This window comes from Artemia sp. Qi Xiang Cuo, chromosome 6, assembly GCF_049724085.1.
Source record: "Artemia sp. Qi Xiang Cuo chromosome 6, ASM4972408v1, whole genome shotgun sequence".
Classification (NCBI taxonomy): domain Eukaryota; kingdom Metazoa; phylum Arthropoda; class Branchiopoda; order Anostraca; family Artemiidae; genus Artemia; species Artemia sp. Qi Xiang Cuo.
In genome coordinates, this window is record NC_142799.1 from 31,160,802 (window position 1) to 31,182,973 (window position 22,172).

The following is a 22,172-nucleotide window of genomic DNA, read 5'->3' on the forward strand; positions in this document are numbered from 1 at the left end:
AACAACATTACGCGTTTTAGACTAGAGTCATAGCTTAGAGTTTTTTCATTGCACTTTTAGTTTAGTTTAGTTTTAGATAAGAGTTTTAGTTTCGAGTTTTAGTTTGGTATTAGCTTACAGTTTTAGTTAGAGTTATAGTAGTTAAGAGTTTTAGTTTAGAGTTTAGAGTTTTAGTTAGAGTCTTAGCTTAGAGTTTTAGCTACAGATATAGTTTAGTTTACTTTTGGTTAAGAGTTTTTGTTTAGAGTATAGAGTCTTAGCTTAGAGTTTTAGTTAGAGTTTGGAGTTTTAGCTTAGAGTCTTAGCTTAGAGTTTTAGTTCTATTTATAGTTTACTTTAGTTTTAGTTGAGAATTTAGAGTTTTAGTGAAAGTTATAGTTTAGTTTAATTTTGGTTAAGAATTTTAGTTTAGAGTTATAGTTTAGTTTAGTTGTAGTTCAGAGTCTAGAGTTTCAAGTTAGACTCTCAGCCCTTAGGCTTTTAGTTAGAGTTATATTTTATTTAAGTTTTAGTTAAGTGTTTTTGGACTTGTAGTTTAGTTTTAGCTAAAAGTTTTAGTTTAGAGTTTTAACCTAGAATCATAGCTTAGAGTTTTTCATTGCACATTTAGTTTAGTTTTGTTTTAGATATGGTTTTTAGTTTAGAGTTTCAGTTTGATATTAGCTTACAGTTTTAGTTATAGTTATAGTAGTTAAGAGTTCTAGTTTAGGGTTTAGAGTTTTAGTTAAGAGTCTTAGATTAGAGCTTTAGTTAGAGGTATTGTTTAGTATAGCTCTAGTTAAGAGTTCTAGTATAGAGTTTTTAGCTTAGAGTTTAGAGTTTTAGTTAGACCCCGAAGCCGTGCCGAAAAGTCAGCGGCGCGCCACCGAAAAAAAGACGGTGGCGCGCTGCCGAGCTTGAATCAGCGCGCTGACACCGCCGCTGATTCTACCGGTGGCGGTGTCACTAATACGCCGCCGTGTTTTTTTCTATCTTTTTTGGTTATCGATATCGACCTCCGGGCTTCAACCGTCATCCTGGCTAATCTGTTCCTTAACGACAAATACAGTCATCTTGGGTTCGCGATGTACATCGGTTCATAGGAAGGAGAAGAAGAAATTTTTCTTGAAACAAAAATTCTACCTTCCACTTTAAAATTCTGTTCATTTTTCTTTCTGATTTTTCGGATGAATAGAGGTAGGTAAAAGAGCAATAGGCAATTCAGGATATTATCATAGGCAGCGCAATCGAGCTGCCTAAGTAAAGAACAATGTTGGCACAATGTATTATTTTTTTTTCCATACCAGGGCACTTCGTATCAAAGGAGTTGTCGTAGAAACTTCGAAAAGGGCTCATTCCGTTGGAAATTGGAATGGCTAGTGCCCTTTTTAATAGTCGAAAGTGATTGGAATGCAGCTAACACCCCTTCCACGCCCACCATTTCCCCAAACACATCCAATCAAAATTTTAAGATAGCCATTTTGTTCAGAGTAACTGATTTTCAGAGAGAAAATATGCTTTTCGAGGAGGTTACTCCCCCACAACCCTTAGGGCAAGGGTTTTGTAGTTATGCCCTGGGGGTATATAAGAACGATGTTGGCACAATGTATTATTTATTTTTTTCCCTTTAGACCAGGGCACTTCATACTGAAGAAGTTGTCGAAGAAACTTCGAAAAGGGCTCATTCAATTAGAGATTAGAGTGCCTTGTGCCCTTTTTAATAGTCGAAAATGATTGGAAGGCAACTAACACCCCTTCCACCCCCACCACTTCCCGAAACACATCCAATCAACATTTTGAGATAGCCATTTTGTTTAACGTAGTTGAAAGTTCTGGAAATTAGGTCTTAGAGGATGACAACCACCCTCAAAACCCTTAGGGTGAGGGTTGTAATTTATGCCCTGGGGCATATACGGTGTTTATAGAAAGCCTTGTTGTAGAAACTAAAAAAGGGATCATTCGATTGGAAATCGAAAAGCCTAGTGCCCTTTTTAATAATCGCAAGTTATTGGAAGGCTTGACATTTTTATAGTAGAGATGGATGTGGGTATAATGAATCATTTTGTTGTTGTTGTTGTTGTTTAGACAAAGGCGCTTTGTATCGAAGGAGTTTTCATAGGAACTTCAAAAAGGGCTCATTCGATTGAAAATAGAAAGGGCTGATGCCCTTTTTAATAGTCGAAAGTGATTGGAGGGAAACTAATCCCCCTCCCACCCCCCCCCTCCCAATTGCCCTTATGTTTAAAAAGTAAATGTTGCCCTAATATTAAATCAAAATGCACTGTGTTCATGCTAATTCCCAATAAGGCATCTCAGCAGTATCCTAAGAACGACTGAGGGTATTATGTTCAAACTTTCGGGGCTTCTTCTGCTCTTAAAATTTGACCAAATCAAAATAGCGTAAGTGTATCCAAGCTATCAAAGAAAGTAAACAAACTTTTTTGCGAATGTTATCAAGTTTTCCGTTTCAGGTCAACTAGAGGAGGTATGAAACTAAATTAAACACTACTATTTGTGTCCAGATTTCTAAAAGGGTCTATGTTGTTAAATGTTGCTTAAATTTTTTTTCCAGCATACAAGTAGCAGACCAAACTATAAATTCTTTAAAAAAAGGAAAAGATTTATAGTATTATTTTATTTTTCCCTGAAAAGACAATGTCAATATAAAACAAACAGAAATTAATTAAAAAAAACTGTGTCCACAAAATAAGTTTCTCAAAGAAAATTAAAGAATATCATTGAACAAAAAATGATCAAAAATAAATCAAATAATCTACCAAGCCTGAAACTACCACAGATCATCATCGATAAATAAATGAAACCCAAAAGGAATAGAAATTACAATAAATAACCAAATCAAACTCAAAACAAGCCCAAATTAACATAAGTAGAGCGAAAAAACCCTATGCCCTTCCAAGGCCCTAATATAATTTGTACTCTACCGAAAAAAATACAAATGAATATTTATTGTCAGTTTAATATACATATACTGATATTTAGTAGTCACAATCTTAATACTATTTGATTTATTAAAATTATAAAAGTGAAAACATTTATATATCTTTTTAGTAAAGTGTTGTGAAGTTTTATCTATGGTAATTGGGGGTTGTAGTTGTAGATGCCTTTATTCTCCCTTTATAGGGGAGATAAACTCTGGCCCTAAGGTATTTAAACTTTGGCAGCGTGCCTTAGGCTATGACTGAACTAATGAGGCGTACCGACTGAGTATATTCGAGAGACTAAAAATAGATCGTAGAGAGTTTGTCTAAAATACAATACTTTTATTCCTTTACCATATAATATAATCGGATATATTCTGTCTACTGGGACTGGCTGTCCCAAGTAGACCACAAGTCTCGAAAACAACAATAATATATAAATAAGATACAGACACTTACAGTGATAAGACAAAGTCCCAAAGTATTTCTAAAACAACGGACCAGAGGTCAGTCCGGCATATAGTTAGTATAAGATTTTCCCTTCCGATAAAATGTATCTTTTATACATTTTTATCAACCACACCCTCCCACGTAAATTCTAGGAAGTGGTAATTTCTCAATTTCCCATTAAACAGAGCTTAGCAGGATATGTTCCTTATCTTAATAAAAATTGGTATTTCAAAACTTCATATTTGCGTTTTATATATTTTTCTAAATTAATAATTAACTAAATTAGAAAGCTTTACCACAATACTTCCCATTTAAAGAAGATTTGTCCCAATTCTCAATATTTTACTTTTAAAACAGCTTAATTTTGTCTAAAGCTATAATGTTGCAAACTTTGGGTCTATATGTGTATATACCCTCAATGGGTTTCCTTAGGGTCATGTTTCTGGTCCAATATAGGCCATGTTCTTTTCTGTCGAAGGATTTCAATTTGAAATTCATCCTTGTTTCTCTTTTTCTCTGTCTCTAGGACTGACAATTACTCTTCTACCCTCTTCATAGGCATCTTCTGTTTTACTTGACCCCAAGCGGCTTATACATAATATTAGTGGTTTTTCTTAAATTAGATTTATATTAGAAAAGTCTTATGAATTTTTTTGAGTTTAACTTTAATTCCCATTAATAGCTTAATTTATCTGTGTGATGTGGTTGATATACCGTTTATTTTTTTGTTTTAGAAATGCCTTGGATAGTCAATATATAAAAATTTGTTTTGTAACTACAGATTTCTGTAAACACAACATTTTTTATTTCATTAACCTGTTACTTTAACTAATTGAATATTTTGGCTATACGCCATATGCTTATACATCTGAAGCTTTGAAAATTACGAATTTAAATTCCCTTGTCAGTGACTAAAGGTTTAGTAAGATCTCACTTAATATTTGATTTTGTTGATGTTGATTTCGGACAAGGTAAACGTATCGGTCTTGGATAGAAAGATTATCTTGGGAGATACTAACTACAAGCTCTTGCAATGCACCAGAAATTGGTTGATATTAGCATCATACATGAACCAAAATTGGCTTAAGTTGCATCCAACTTTGGTTGATATCGGCAAAATTTAACCAAAAATAGGTTGTAAAAAAAAAACTAGATCTGTGATCTAAAGAAAAAAAAATTGATATCAGCATACAAACAAAGCATTAACGTTTGTATACATAAGGAAAAAAATCACACACTAATATATACAAATTATTTTTTTTTGTTAAGTAAGAGGCTAATTATTTTCTTATTCGTTTTCTAAATATAATGTGCCGCTAAAATAGAAACATTCCGTTTCTGGTTGTATTTTAATTGTATTTATATTCTTTACATATTAAAATTAGTATTAATTATTAAACACTCAAAATACCATATTAAACACTCATATTAGTAACGCATTAATACAGAATATTTTTTTTTTAACAACACCGCTGTTTTATACATTGACCAGAAGTCACAAAACTTGAAAAGAACAACTACCCCATAAACATTGGTTAAAAATTTTTAAAATTTACTTTAAGACACTTTGTAGTAATATAACCACACAAAAAGCATTTTTTAAAGTAGATTTCTCACAAAGCAAAACTAAAAATTGGTATAACTCTCTTTTTCTAAAACAGAACACTCAAAATACCAATTTAATATATTTATATATAGTTTATACTGATATAAGTTATGTTGATGCATAACTTAATTGTTTAAAAACAGACAATAACTATGTAATCTTACAATTTATTTAAATACTGCAATGTTTATTCTTTGTACAAATTTTAAATCACTCCAGCAAGACTTTTAATCTGATAAGTCTTAAACTGCAATTACAATATTTACACCTTTTTTTCCAACTCTAAGAAATGGATCTGCGCACTATGAGCGAGAACTCTGATTGGCTGTTATTTAAAGGTGTAGTAATAATTCTCACAAGGCGACTGTTATTAAAATTTATAAATTTGCAATTTTATACGATGAAAATTCCATATTTATTAAAGGTATGCAAAATACATTTATAACTTTATATTTCGTCAATGACATTTGTTCAGCTTACTCTATGTCGGGTCATTTATACCAAAACTTGAGCATTTTTTTTTTTTGAATTTCCAGTCATTGAGAGAGTTTAATAGAGTATTCGACTGTCATCTCTTTTTTCCAGTTTTAATGTCCTTTTGGGACAAGGCTTAGCTTACAGCTTATATCTGATAAGCTCAGAATTTAGCTATTCACCTTTTTACCTGTTTTAGCACTACCAATTGACTTGTGCCCGTACCCTGGAGGTTTGCTTACCCGCGCTGCCTTCTGGTAGCTCCTATAACATTTCCAAGTTCTCTTGTCATCAGCTAAGGCTAAAAGACTATTATGAACCTGCACACAAAATAATTCTGCACACATTAATCAAATTCTTTAAAGCCATTATGGGCCTCACTTTCAATTTATGTCATGCTCGTCAATTTTCCAAAAACGCTTCCACATATGAGAGCCAAATTTCTTTTCTCGACTACTTTGAGCATTTGTCCAATATTTCTATGAATATCGGCCCGTGTTTACCAATGTAACGGTGACTCCGTAGTATTAATGCTACTTATTTGTACTTATTTAGTACAATTTGCATACTAGATCGTTCGGCAAGTTCAATAAGTGCGTATAACAGATTTTAACTGACTTCATTCAGTTTATTTTCCTTTTAGTTTCGTCTGGCTATATTTTCAACTTGAACCCTTCTCTTTTTTTTCCGATATTTCAATGGAGCCTAAGGGTTTTTTCAAGTCTTTTCTGCTTTTTCAGTAAAATATATCCTTTTTCTTTTTAAAACACTTAATTAAGTTTTGTCTTGCATTTGCTAGTTCTCATTTCTTCCTTAAAATGCAATTTTTACGATATATTGGTTGCCAATTTTATCCTAGCTTTAATTACTATTTTATTCGCCAAAAAAAGAGAGCAAAAAGAGAGCCAAAAATTCTTTTAAAAGGCTAAATAACTTTGAATTCGGTGCTCCGTATCTGCGGTTTATTGATAAGCTTGAGTCTGGGAGAATTACAAGAATGAATTTATGTACATTACTGCGAGTTTTTTTTGTTGTGAAAGGTTATATTTTATTTTCAAATAAAATGTGGATACGTTTAGTTTCTGTTAAGGTTCGACGGCTTGGGATTTGGGTGTTTGGGTTGGCACAGGTGAACACCAATTGTTTAAACTAGGGATCTCCTGTGCCAATTCATTTTCTCAGATGCAATATATCGCTAGAGTTAAAATTATTATCTTGAACAATGAACTCTGGTTTGCTTGTGACGATGGGGTTAATTTTTGGCTGATTTTTAATGGATTTTGTCGTTGGCTTTTACCTCCTGGTAAGTTTTTAGGTTATAATTTATTTTTTTTAATTTTTTTTTCGCTTTTCGTTTCCTTTACCTAGCACTCTTTTTGCTTTCTAAGCTTATTCTAAGTTTTGCTTAAACCTTTATAGCGCTTCTTTAAAATTTCTTTTTTTTTCTTTTTACCATTTGTAACTAATAAAAAAAATATTTTCTTAGACTATAACTAATTATAATAAGATTACAGCTAGCTTATACATGTCCACATTCATGTAAACCCTCGCTGCCTTTCCAATTATAATTATTTTTAAATTTCTTCAAAACAATTTTTTCACATTCGACTGAAAGTGTCCCCTCAGAAAGTCAAAGGTCAGTAGATGCATTGCATGGACTTAACAACGAGAGGCCAGCAGTGGTTGAGCTCAACTCCAAATTTGCTAGCTTCCAATGACCCTATTTCAGTAGACTAACCTCCTTCGTTTTTTTTTTATTATCCCCCCCTTCAAATATATATTTGAAGGAAAACGATGTTATCTATGTACCGATTAAAAAAGAAAATATAGATATTTCTTTAACTGCTTTTATACTTGTTTGATTTTTATTTAATATATATTTTTTTGTTATTATTGTTTTATTCAAATATTAATCTGCTGGGGGCTGCGCTTGTTCTGCCTTTCTCCGTTTCCTGGTCCGAGTTCTGGACTCCAAATTTCTGCTTTTCTTCTTTATAATATTGGCAAGTTTTACCGTGGTTTCTATAGTGTGGCTTACAAGGCTCTAAGTCCTAGTGCTGTTTTGTTGCCTCGTCAAATATTTTTACTGGTTATTTCTCTTAATTTTTGGCTTTTTTCATAAGTGTTTTAGCGACTTGTGCTGCTGGCAAAGGAACTTCTTGCTGCCCCTTGGGTTTCTTTACTGTTCTCCATAATTTTTCTCTCAAAGAAGGTTTTCTTGACGATGGCCCAGGTTTAGCTATATCGATTTCTGTCGAAGAATATTTTGTTTTACATTCTGTTCGCTTATACCTGGTAGATGGCGTTTGTTACAAAAACTATTTTTGTGTTACAGTCTTACGTAAATTAAGTTCATAAAAATCAGATGCGTCTTGGGTTTATTTCAGTATACCTTCATATTTGGATCCAATATTCATGTTGTTATTTATTACACAATAAGGTTTTGTTGGAGGCTCATCTTTGTCGCTTTCATCACTAGCATCCAATGAATATTGAACATTTACTTTTTTTTCTTGATTGTTGTGGAAAGTTTGCAGCCAAGACTGGGTTAAATATTCCTTCCACTTTTCCCAACTGTTGTGGTCGTTAAAAATGTCATAAAATTCATATGGCCTTCTGATATATACTGTTGAGATCGTTTCTTCTATTTCTTCTTCTGAAAGTATAGGCTCTGTTTTCCACGGTTTTGAAAAATATCCCTGTTTCATTCTATTATGGTGCACTATTTCTTCCTTTTCCTTATGTTGATGTTTAAGAACATATTTTGAGTGATTTGGTAGAAATTTTGCTATCCTAAAGTGTCCGTCCCATTTTGGGTATAAATTCTTTGTTCATTCAAGATTCGTTTTGTAAACATAAACGATATCTCCTATACAGCCAATCATTTTATTTTAGATTGTTTTGTCATATATTTAATTTTGTTCTGTTTTCGCATCTTCCAGATTGTCTTTAACTTGTACCATAGCTTTTTTCATTCGCATTACCATCTCTTGCTTATATTGGTCTAAGTTGTAATATATTCTGTCATTTTGTATTTCATCTAAATAAATTCTGGGATCTCTTATGTGTTGCCAAAAAAATTGCGTTTCTTTTAAGGTACGTGAAAAAGCTGTATTTATTGCAAAGACTACAAATGGTAAATGTTCATCCCAATTTTCATTTTCCTCTCTTGCATGTATTCCCAGCATGTAAGCTAATTCCCTATGCTTACGTTCAACCTTCCCATTAGCTGCTGCAAGGTAAGACGAGGTAAACCATCGTCTAACCCCCAGATATTCTGTAATTTTGTATAATAATTTGGCTCTAAAACATTACCCATTATCGGTAAGTAAAACTCTAGGGAAAACCTAGTGTTCCGAAAATAGGCAATTGACCAAAACTTTTGTAATGGTTTTCGTCTTTTCATTTTCAATTGAAGAAGTGCATGGATATGAATTCAAATGTTCTACTATGGTTTGTACACACCTGTTTCCTTTCCTGGTAGCTGGTTAACTTCCCTCGAATCCCCAAACGTGTATTTACATTATTTCTCTTACAGCTGGAAGGGTGGGGTATTGACCTAATTCAGCCCTAGGGATCTTTGGTGGCGACTTCTGTTTGGCGCACTCGGCATCTTTGTATTAAAGTCTATACTTTTGAGCACATATTCGAACAACAACAAGTTCCTTTTTGTTTCTCTATAGTTTTTCTTTTCCGATGTGACAACCAATTCTTGCATATACAACTGTAAGACTTCGCCTTCAAGAAAGATTGGAGTACCTGGAAATAATTATAACTATTTTTTTCTATATTCTTGCGATGGTCTATGGTATCTTACTAGAAGATTTTTACTTTCGTCCAGATCAAAATTATCTAAGTACTTTAAAAAATGTTTAAAGTGCTCTGGCAGTTCCGTTCCTTTTGACAAAAAGGATTTCATTGCTAAACAAAAATCGTCTTTATTTTTGATGCTTTGAAATATTTTCATTAGACAGTATTTCTACCCCTTCCAGTTCGTTCTGGATGGTTGCTATCACATTTTCTTTCTTATCTAGATTTCGTGATAAATAGTCTGGTAAAATATTTGTACGGCCCTTTATATATATTGGAGTATATGAATATGCTTGCAGACGCAGTGTCCACAGTGTTAGCCGGGCTGAAGTATTTTGCAGCGTATGTAGCCAAACTAGTGATTTTTGGTCTGCCCTTAAAATAAATTTTTTTTTCCAAGTAAAAACTGTCAAAAATATTCTGTAAATACTATAACTGATAAGCACTCTTTCAACTGTTGAGTATTTTTTTTCTGCTTCCGTCAGTGACCTACTGGCGTATTGAACTATTGATTCTACTGCTTCAGAATTAATGCTTAATAATATGGCCCCTATACCGTACCCCGAAGCATCTGTTTGCAAACAGAAGTCTTGTGACAAATCTGGTAGTTTTAGTATTGGTGCGAGTAATAATTGCCTTTTTATTTCATTTAGCGCTTGTTTTGCGTCCTCTGGACATTAGAATTTACCTGACTTCTTTAAAAGGTTCGTCAAAGGTTGTGCTATTGTGGCATAATTTTTAATATATCGTCTGAAATAGCTTAACAACCCACAAACTGATCTGCAGCTTTTTTGATCTTTAGGAGGCTGTAAATTTTCTATGACCGTAAATTTTTCTAGATTTGGTGAAATAGTTCCTTGGTTTATTAGGTGTCCAAGAAATACTAATTTTGGTACTACTATTTTTAACTTTTCTGGTTTTAATATTAAGCCTGCTTTTTCAAACTTCCAGTATTTTTCTAAGTCCGACCAAGTGGTCTTCCAAGTTTTCATTAAACAGAATTACATCATCTAAATAAGCCAAAGTTTCTTTTTTCCTTCCTGGTTCGTTATCTTTTAACACCAAATTGATTAGGCGACTAAAACAATTTGTACTAAATGATAAGTCAAATGGCATACGTTGAAATGTGAAGATTCTGCCATCGTCTAAGATTACAGTAGTTTTATGCTTAGTTTCTGCATCTAAAGCGATTTGCCAATATCCTGCTATTAAATCAAAACTAGTGTAATATTTTGAACCCCCTAAGGAATCTAAAATCGAATCAATTCTTGGTAGCTTCATCACGTCTTTAACCGTGACGGCGTTTAGTGATCTAAAGTCTATAAATTGTCTCAAGGTGTTATCTTTTTTTCTGACTATTACAAATGGAAAGCACCAATCACTAATGATTTCTTCAATTATACCCTGATCTTTCATTTCTTTTATTTGGCTATCTAGCCATGGCTTTAAATCATAAGGTGTTTTATACGGTGACTTTTTGATTGGAGGGCCCTCTGTTGATATCTTGTGCGTGATTAAGTGAGTTAATCCTTAATCTGATTTGTGTCTTGCAAAAGTCCATTTAAAATCCCAAAGAATATTTTCCACCCTAGTTTTTACGTTTTCCGGTAAATGTTTTAAATCAAATTGTTGCAAAAAATCCGTTTTCACCATTGCATACTCTTCTTGTAGTTGCGGTTTTAAAGAGGATAATTGTTCGTGGTTAGAAGGGAAGTTTATGCTTAATTCTGGACTGTTTAGAGATTTTATTTCTGAATTTGAAATCTTTTCTACTGATCCAAGTTCTACCTGGTTCAGTTTTATTTTATCATTACTTAGATTTGATAGTTGTAATTATGTTATACCATTTTCAATTTTTATAACTTGATTTTCCACGAAAATCATTGGGTATTCTTTTATGGTGTACACCCCTATCACGGCATCCATCGTTTTAACCTTTCCATCTTTTTCATTTAATGTAGCTAGAACTTGAGCTGTCATTCCCCCTTCTATTGTGATTTTTCCGCTTATTTTTAGGTTATAATTCGAATCTTCACTTTCTTTATTTGTTGTTACGAAAATTTACCTATTACTTTCATTTGCCTGGTTTATTGTGATTGTATTGGATATGGGTTCACATACAATCCCATATTTTCTGATGGCATCTACTCCTAGAATACAAGGAAATGGTAGCTACTTGCATATTATTACTGTTACTGTTATTTATTTATCCCCTGCACTAAATTTTAGTGGACATTCTCCCAAAATTTTCAGCTTGTGCCCTGTCACTGATATTAGGTTATTTTGGCATCGGCTTACTCGATTTTTGACACTATGAGGAAACCTATTAAAGACTTCCTCTCGAATTAATGATTTAGATGCGCCTGTATCTAGTAAACATGGTAAATTTTGAAAACACTCAATTTTAAAACAACGCAGAATCGGTAGATTATTATTATTTGCATTTGTATCACAACATTCTAAACTATATAGAAGTCTTTGTAAGGAAACAGCTCTGTCGACCCTTACAGGCTGGTTTCTCCGTTTAAATGTCCACTGTTTGGCCAAAAACTTCTGGGATTATCCCAGTTTTCTTCAGCGCTGCTACTTTAACTCTTGGTATTATTAACCGTTTGCCTTCTAGGCCTAAATTCAGGAATATTATTAGGTGTTTGCCAAGTATTATTTGTTCCCTGTCTTCCTAAATTTCTGTCCCCCTGCGTTCTGAATTGTTGTCTTGTCTTGTACGTCTGGCCTTCTTTGCATATTCTATGCCAGCAATCTGCTGCATAGTGGTTTGGTTTGCCACAATTATAGCAATTGAATCTTTTCCTATATTGCTTGGTAATTTGCCCTTCCTCGTGGGGTCTATATCTATTTCTATATATTCTTGACCTGCCACCGTTTGCTCTATAATTTTCCTCAGGAGGAGGAGGTGGGTGTCCATAATACTTGGTATTCCAAGTCAGTAAGGATATAAAACCATGGGATTGGTCGTCAAATGGGGAGGGGTCAGTCCATGGTGGGAAGGATTGGCCTTCCTCGTGCCTTTTTGGTTCACGATTAGGCTCCTCAAAGTTCATCCTTTTCTGCCCCCTTTCGTATTTTTTACTGTTTTGGGATCCTGTGTTATTTATTGACATCTAGTCAAAATTTTCTATAGCCACATGAACTTTTACCTCTGTTTTGGCTCAAATTATATACTACTCCATGTTTTCATGCTTTTGCGATATTACTGGTTCTAATAACTTTTTTATTAACCCTTGGGTGCAATTGTGTATTTGTACTTTTTGTATTGTATAGGCAGTGCTATTTTTTCTTGATCGTTAAGACGGACGAATTCTAAGATTTTGTCTGCATATTCCCTGATACTAGTTGATGTATTGAATGTCGCTACCTCATTTCTCAATTTGGCGAAGATTATCACCTATAGGAATCTTGTTTAAAAGATTCAATTAGAGTACTTATGTCCTTGGGATCTTTTTACTTAATTGTCTCAAAATGTTTAAGGGCGCTTGTCTTTAGTCTGACTTCAACGCATTGCTCTTTGACCTTATGGTCAAACGATTCAGTTAGTTCGTCGAAATTTTTCAATTTTTCGATAAACTCATCTACATCTGAATTCCCCGTGTATTCTGGTATAATTTTTGCAATTTCAAGTACTGTTGATAGGGAAGTAATTTTTTCCTCTGGTTATGCCATTTTATTTCAATCTACTATTTGTATATAGCCTTCTCGACCCAGTTTTTCTAGCGACCACCAGTTGTTGTGAAGTTTTATCTATGGTAATTGGGGGTTGTAGTTGTAGATGCCTTTATTCTCCCTTTATAGGGGAGATAAACTCTGGCCCTAAGGTAATTAAAATTTGGTAGCGTGCCTTAGGCTATGACCGAACTAATGAGGCGTACCGACTGAGTATATTCGAGAGGCTAAAAATAGATCGTAGAGAGTTTGTCTAAAATACAATACTTTTATTCATTTACCATATAATATAATCGGATATATTCTGTCTACTGGGACTGGCTGTCCCAAGTAGACCACAAGTCTCGAAAACAACAATAATATATAAATAAGATACAGACACTTACAGTGATAAGACAAAGTCCCAAAGTATTTCTAAAACAACGGACCAGAGGTCAGTCCGGCATATAGTTAGTATAAGATTTTCCCTTCCGATAAAATGTATCTTTTATACATTTTTATCAACCACACCCTCCCACGTAAATGCTAGGAAGTGGTAATTTCTCAATTTCCCGTTAAACAGAGCTTAGCAGGATATGTTCCTTATCTTAATAAAAAGTGGTATTTCAAAACTTCATATTTGCGTCTTATATATTTTTACTAAATTAATAATTAACTAAATTAGAAAGCTTTACCACAAAAGTGAAAATTATGTTCTGGCCTTGGGAAGGCATATGGGTTTTGAGCCCAAATTATGTTAATTTCTGCTCGTTTTGAGTTTGACTCAGTTATCTATTGTAATTTCTGTTCGTTTTGGGTTTCATTTATTTGTCGATGCTGATTTGTGGTAGTTTCCCGCTTGGTAAATTATCTAGAGCTAGTTTAGAGATATATCTATAGAAATGAATTACATTTTTTCGCACAGTTAGCAGAGCCCACTGAACTGGAAGCAGCCTTAAAAATTGGCTTGAAACGTTATAACTTGACCACTTCTTTCAGAAAAGAATTTTGGAGGGTTATTCCGTGTTGATAAGAAAAGAGGGTAAAGGTGCAGTTTATTTTCTCCTGTAGTGTAGGGCGCAGGAGCCCTATGGTAAAGGTGTAGGTTTGTTCTCCCTTATAAAAACAACTTATTTCAGCAGATACAAAGAAGAAGCCCATTTTCGGCATTCTGTGGGACCCCAAGGTCCAATGCTAGAATCAGATCCCGCGAGTGGCAGTTTACGCTCGTCAAGTTCTGGCTGTACCGGCAAAAGTGCCCCAGCTAAACGGCTTTTTAGCCCGACAGGACTGATAGTGACTGCAAAAAGATCAATGGCTCCAGGCAGGGTTAACAAACTCACTTTTGTTACATCAATTGTAACTGAAGTGATGTAACACTTGATTTAAAATTGTTGGTGTTGTTAAGCCATGGTATCTGACTTGTATACAGTGTTTTTTTATGTTGTTATTTGTTGTGTTTTTTCACTTCCTTTTCGTATGTATTTGATAAACAGGAGATGTTTGAACTTCAAACTTTGAAAGTTATACACACATTAGCCCAAATCATTAACAAGAAGGAAATGACTAAACACGCGATTTATAGGAACAATGCGATGTTAAACATACACACAACATAGGTTTCCCTGGGTCTAGTGGCTAAAAATGAGAATTCTACTTGGTCTGATCGACGGTGAACATAAACACTTTCCGCACGGCCCAACAAATTCCTGTTTTGTCATATTGTTCTTGTATGTTTTTAGCCAACCATTTAAATTTCCTTACTAAAATCGAGGTTGAACGTGCTTGGTGAAGTGGAATTTTAATTATTATTTTTAATCAGAAAAATCGGCCCGCTGTGGCGCGCCGCCGGTCTAAAATTGGGGGCGCACCGCAAAAAAATTTGCGGCGCGCCTGACGGCGCGCCGCTGCCGATACTAAATCACACATTCGCCGCCGTCATGTCGGCGTGGCGTGGCTCCGGGGACTAGTTTTAGTTTAGAGTCTTAGCTTAGAGGTTTAGTTAGAGTTATAGTTTTAGTTCAGTTTTAGTTAAGAGTTTTATTGTAGAGTTATAGTTTAGTTAAGAGTTTTAGTTTAGAGTTTTGAGTTTTAGTTTAGCGTCTTAGGTTTCTCCACGTTTAAGTTAGGTTAGGTTAGGTTATCATGAGCGCTCATGATGCCTGCGCTTATTTACCTGACATATAAGATTACACATAATCAAAGGGAGTAGATAAATATTAAATATTTTAATCAATTGATAATACAAAATTTCGTATTATTAATGCAATAGCCGAAAATCGTTGTTACTGCCAAGCGAGTGAACCCAAAAATTTTTAGCTACTGATTGATCTGTAATGGGTTCGAAAATATAGGTACTTAATAAAAACCTTTGTGATAAAAAAAATGCCAAAACAGTAGTACTCTCGACTAAGAACACGAATAAAGTATTGATTTCCGGAAAAAGTAGGGAAACATTACTGTTTTGATCAAAAAAAAAAAAAAAAAAAAAAAAAAAAATGTGTACAACCCATGGTAAAACTGATAACAACTCCTAGTATAATAGCCCCTGAGTCCTTCACAGTTTTAAGCTCTGTCTGTTCCTTAGATATGCCTAGCACAGCCTTTAAGGGGTAGAGTCCAGCGACAGGCAAGTTTAAACGACAGAACCAAGACTTTGTGGGTGTGACTTTATTTATCCCGCTGTCACACATAGTAACTATTAAAAACCAGTGCCTTATTTGCACTTAGCAATTTAAGTATCAAACCCTTTACGAATTGATTTTTGGTTTTCATAGACAACTGTGAAGGACAAACCTTTTGCTCTAGGTGATAGCATCAATAAATGGACAGCACCCCCTCCAGCACTTTCTCCGAATATTGTAACTTTCCTTTTATCACCACCAAAGTTTTCAATATTTTCCTGGATCCACTCTAAGGCTAGTGTCATATCAAGCAATCCGTAATTTCCATGGGCTTCACTGTCTTCAGTACTCAGAAAGCCTGTAAAAGAAAAAGGAGAATTAAGAAGCCTGTGATAAACTTTCTATTTATATAGAGTATGAAAGTACAAAAAAGTCTAGCCTTTCTCTAAAAGTTGGCATCAAGACGGATAAGTTTGTTTAAAAGAATATTGTGGTGGTAGAAAAAACTAACAACCAACACCGATGCGTAGTTTTCACTTTCAATTGGCAAAATTTGAAAACCTTATTCAAAAGTAAGGCTTTACATCTCAAATAAATATTTTTATTGGATAATAATCCAGTCGTCGTATGTAAAACTCCAACCTAGCAATTCATAAGAGGAAAAAATTATCTTTTTACTTAAAATTATTGCAAAACACTTTTCAATTTGCTGCAATTAATATAAAGAATGGGCAATTTAGTGTCAAATTGTTAGAAAGAAAATAAAATCACTCCTTCGTCCAAAACAATGACCTACATGCCTCATTCCACAAAAAAAGTTTGTTATACCCCCCCTTTATGCAAGTAAATGTATTAATAATTAGTATGTTAATTAAACTTTTAGTTTAAATTTTCTATCTGACTCTCACGATCCATAGCAAGGAAACATTGCCTCTTCTGCAATTTTACGCCTCGTCTAAGCACATTGCTATATTTAGGGAATAAATAAAGTACGTTATGAAAAAAATCAACTTTTTATTGGCGCTGGCAGATCTTCCAACAAATCTTGGCTTTGGAAGGACTTCCTCTTACTATTTCCCTCTATATAGGTCATATTTAAATCGAACTTTCAAATTACCGTCATCGATAATCTTTGCTTTTAAATGAGCTTACTAAATGCCAAGGAACAGAAATCACCAACTCGCTGCTATAAGCTAAAAATCGGAGATGTTTCTAGATATGGAAATGATTCCATATTCCCTTAACCCTTCACACTTCCAGAGGAAATACAAAAAATGTTTCTCCGATTTTCAACACATTGGACAGCTTCAAGGAACGCTCTTTATTCTAACCCTTCTCTGATATCTTTTTCATTGTCGAAGAGGTTTATCTCTAAAAGAAATTGCATCGTCCCTAGATAACCGAGATTTGAAGTATACCTTACATCTCCGTGTCTCTTTTTACCTAGAATACAAGACAAGATAGTCAGGCGAACGGATCTTATACATCGATATCTGAATATTCTGACTAACTAAAATTGAAAGTACCTGTTTAGAAACCTTCTTAACTTCTCTACACTTGTCATAACCCCCATTCTATTCAGCCGACATTCCATAAAAATCCAAAATTACCTTGATCTACCCTATCCAAGAACATCTTCTATCATCTAGTAGAGACTCCCCATTGGCAGAATCCCTAACAAACCTGTTCTACTACTACTATTACGGCAACTACTACTACGCACGCTCCTCCTCCATCCCAACCTGTTCAAAGCCTCCCTCTTTACATCCTCCCAGAAAGTTCTCATTTCCTTGAAATCTTTCTTTATGGCATCCTCCCACCCCAGCTGTAGACGACCTACTATCCGTTTAGCCCTAGATAGTTTGCCGAAAAGGACAATCTTCGGCCCTTATGATCTTTTACCATTCAATTCGCGAAAAATCTATTTTTCTTCCCGCCCAATATGAATTGTCAAGAGACAAAATCTTGGGCAAGCTATCATTTTTTATTGGTAGCACGTGGTCTAGCGATTTTAGACTTTCTTCATTTACAGTCCTAGAGAGTGGGGTCAAACCACATTGTTCCTATAACTTGTTTATTGATATTTGGTCTATAAAACGAGTACCTTAGACTATGTAGGCTACTCCTTTGCAAAACATCTAACAAATCTTCCTCAGCTTTTGAAGCACCTATGTTTCAAAACGATGCCTGACCACTGTGAGTACCTTGGCTTCTAATATTCTTACCTTAGTATGCACCAATATCTTCCCATTCTTCCTAAAAAACTTTAAACTATGAAACCACCTGGGCTTTGACTATTCTAGTTTTTACGTCTTCAGTGCATCTGCTATTTTTAATAATGGTAATAGCAAGAAAATTAATGCTCTTTTCCAATTTTCTTGTTATCTAACATTGCCTCTCCTTCCCCGTTTATTCTGAATTGAAGTCATTAGTCTTCTTAACATTAGTTTTCAAGCCTATTACTACACCCTGAACTCTTTCCAAAAATTTATTCATTTTGCCTTAATTTTACTTTAGGACTCAAAAATCGTCTACATAATGGGTCTGAGAGAGTTTGTTTTCCAGTTTCATTAAATACCTGTCATAGTATTAGCCATATCCTTTAGAGCAAAGTCTATAAAAATAACATCCAACATCCGACGGGGAGTCCAAAGGAGATAAGCTACCAGCCTGCTTAAGTCTTGATTTCGCACCAAAAGAACTATTAATCTCACTCTCTACCTTTACCGCAGCAATGTTATTCTTGAACGTAGTACTAATCAGTATAATGCTCTTATCTGGCATACTAAACATGGAAACGACTTTAAATACAGCTTTTCTATCTGCTGAATCAAAATAGAGCTCACAACCGTAGGACTAAAAGGGTCTAACTATTAAAAGACTTCTCAATTATGAATGTAAGAGTGAGATTTTGGCCATCCAGCCCATCCTTTTCCTTTTCTAAAATCACACAATTCTTCTCTTAAAACATTACCTACTGTCTCATTTTGTCTAAAAAGTATTATTATGCTAAGCAAGCCTCCTACAGAAATCAATCTAATGCCTCTCTCATCAACTTGTTATTGAAGGCTTTAAATAAAATTTTCCTAAAACTTCTGGGAGCTTCTCCCTTTTCAAAAACCTTATTCATTATTTTCAGTAATTTTATCTCTGATTTTGAAACCACCGTGTTCCATAAACTTATGATTTAGCTTATTATTTATTATTCCAAAAACTTATTATTGCCACATTATCAGCACCTGAAGCTCGGTAATTCTTAATATTTTTTAACTGGTCTCAAAGTGGTTTGCGCATAAATGAATCTTTTTTCACTTCTAAATTTACAAAATTTTGTTCATTTTTGGCATTTTCTCATCGTTTTTGGCATTTTCTCGGTATGCTCTACTCATCTCTCTTTACCGTTTTTTACTCATTACTTCAGTCCTGAATCCATCGTTAACTGGGTCAAGTCGAGACTGACTACTTTCTCTCAATTTCTTAGCATGCCACTATAATATTTTCTTAGTGTGCCGACTGGAAATTGAAATGGCTAGTGCCCTTTTTAATAGTCTAAAGTGATTGGAAGGCAACTAACACCCCTTTCATGCCAGCCATTTATCCAAACACATCCAATCAAAATTTTGGGATAGCCATTTTGTTCAACGTAGTTGAAAGTTCTGGAAATTAAGTCTTTGAGGATGATAACCCCCTTAGAGCCCTCATGGCAAGGGTTATAAGTTATACCTTGGGGGTATATGAGGTTTTTATTGAAAGCTGTGTCGTAGAAACTTGAAAAAGGGCTTATTCGATTGAAAATTGAAAGGAATAGTATCCTTCTTAACAGTAAAAATTGAATGGAGGGCAACTAACCTCCCTCTCACACCAGCCTTTTCCCCAAACATATACAATCAAAATTTTTAGATATCCATTGTTTTTCAACGTAGTTAAAGGTTCTGGAAATCATGTCTCTGAGGATGACAACTCCTCACAGCCCTCAGGGCAAGTGTTGTAAGTTATGTCCTGGGGATATATGAGGTTTATTATAGAAAGCGTTGTCGTAAAACTTCAAAAAGGGCTACTATTACTACTACTAACAACTCGCCGCAGCACCAAGCCGCCTAAGGCCAAGACAGATACGCAGGCTCCTCCTCCACCCCAATCTATTCAAAGCCTCCCTTTTTACACCCGCCCACGAAGTTCCCATTTCCTTTAAATCTTTCTTTATGACGTCCTCCCATCCCAGATGGGGACGACCTGCTTTCCGTTTAGCCCTAGATAGTTGGCCGAAAAGAACAATCTTCGGCAATCTGTCATCCTACATCCGCACAACGTGCCCTAACCGCCTCAACCTTTCTTTCATTGTAGCCTAGAGAGTAGCATTGAACCACATTTTTCTCGCAACCTATTGTTTGAAATACGGCCAGTCAAACGACTACCCAGAACAATACTTAAGCATTATCTATGAAAAACATTTAGCAAATCTTCATATGCTTTCTGCGGTGCCCATGCTTTAGAGCCATATTTGACCACTGTCATCACTGTAGCTTCTAATATTCTAATCTTGGTTTTCAGACTTATCTTCCTATTCTTCCAGACATTTTTTAACTGTGAAAAAACACCCTGAGCCTTGGCTATTCTTTTTTTAACATCTTCACTGCTCCCACCATCTTTACTAATAATACTACCAAGGTAGGTTAAGTTACCCACTTGATCAATCTTTTCATTACCCAACGTCACCTTTTCATCTTCACTTATTCCTAGCCTTAGTGACTTAGTCTTCCTAATCAATTGAAAATTCAAAGGGCTAGTACCCTTTTTAATAGTTGAAAAAAATTGGAGGGCCACTAACCCCCTCTCAAGCCCACCATTTCCTCAAACACATACAATAAAAATTTTGAGATATTCATTTTGTTCAACGTAGTTAAAAGTTCTAGAAATTAGGTCTTTTAGGATGACAACCCCCTCAGAGCCCTCAAGGCAAGGGTGATAAGTTTTACCCTGGGGGCATGTAAGGTTCTTATAGAAAGTGTTGTCATAGAAACTTCAAAAAGGGTTCATTTGATTGGAAATTGAAAGGACTGGTTCCCTTTTTAATAGTCGAAAGCGAATGCAGGGTAACTATCTCCTCTCTCACTCCCACCATTTCCCCAAACACATACAATCAAAATTTTAGATAGCCATTTTATTCAACGTCGTTGAAAGTTTCGGAAATTAGGTCATTAAGGATAACCCTCCTCCCCAAAGCCCTCAGGGCAAGGTTTGTAAGTTATGCCCTGGGGGTATATAAGGTTTTTATAGAAAATGTTGTCGTATAAACTTCAAAAACGGTTCATTCCATTGGGAATTGAAATGACTAGTGGCCTTTTTAATGGTCGAAAGTAATTGTAGGTCAACTTACCCCCCTCTCACGCCAACCATTTTCCCGAACACATACAATAAAAATTTTGAGATAGCCATTTTTTTTCAACGTAGTTGAAAGTTCTGGCAATTATATAGTTTGAAAGTAATATTAATTATATTATATTAGCAAATTATATTAATTATAATAGTTGAAAGTAATTGGAGGGCACTTATCCCCCCTCTCAAACCCACCATTACCCCTAACACATTCAATCAAAATTTTGAGATATTCATTTTGCTCAAAGTAGTAAAAAGTTTCTAATATGCCCTGGGGGCATATAAGATTTTTATAGAAAGCATTTTCGTAGAGACTTCAAAAAGGGCTCATTAGATTGAAAATTGAAAGCTAGTGCCCTTTTTAATAGTCAAAAATGATTTTAGGGCAACTACCACCTCTCAAGCTCGCCATTTTCACAAACACATACAATAAAAATTTTGAGATAGCCATTTTTTTTCGACGTAGTTGAAAGGTCTGGCAATTATGTCTTTGAGGATGACAACACCCCACAGCCCTCAGGGCAAGGGTTGTAAGTTGTGCCCTGGGGATCTTTAAGGTTTTATATAGAAATTGTTGTCGTAAATCTTCATAAAGGGCTCATTTGATTGAAAATTAAAAATACTAGTGCCCTTTTCAATAGTTGAAAGTAATAGGAGGGCAACAAATCCCCCTCTCACGCCCACCATTTCCCCAAACACATTCAGTAAAAATTTTGATATATTCATTTTGTTCAAAGCAGTTAAAAGTTCTGGAAATTAGGTCTTTTAGGATGACGACCTCCTCAGAGCCCTCAGGCAAAGGGTTGTAAGTTATACTCTGGGGGCATGTAAGGCTTTTATAGAAAGTGTTGTCGAAGAAACATCAAAAAAGGCTCATGTGATTGGAAATTGAAAGGGCTAGTGTCCTTTTAATAGTAGAAAGTGAATGGAGAGCAACCAACCTCCCTCTCACGCCCACCATTTCCCCAAAAACATTCGATTAAAATTTTCAGATAGCCAATTTGTCCAACGTAGTTGAAAGCTCTAGAAATTGCGATTTTGAGGATGACAAACCCCCCAAACCCCTTAGGGAAAAGGTTGTAAGTTATGCCCTGGGGCATATAAGGTTTTTATAGAAAGCATTTTCGTAGAAACTTCAAAAAGAGCTCATTCAATTGGAAAATGAAAGGGCTAGTTCCCTTTTTAATAATCAAAAATGATTAGAGGGCAACTAATCCCCCTCTCAACCTCACCATTTCCCCAAAAACATGCAAT

General features: G+C 34.8%; 1 protein-coding gene across 1 annotated transcript in view; it reads right to left on the reverse strand.

Moving 5' to 3' along the window:
• LOC148951117 (uncharacterized) overlaps positions 1-22,172 on the reverse strand; it is a 159,218-nt gene that overhangs the window by 91,663 nt on the left and 45,383 nt on the right. Inside the window, exons 7-8 of the mRNA XM_089091001.1 lie at positions 18,170-18,398; positions 15,715-15,900 (exon numbers count right to left, since the gene is read on the reverse strand). Of these exons, the coding sequence (XP_088947127.1) occupies positions 15,715-15,900; positions 18,170-18,398 (415 nt within the window). The remainder of the gene's footprint in view (positions 1-15,714; positions 15,901-18,169; positions 18,399-22,172) is intronic.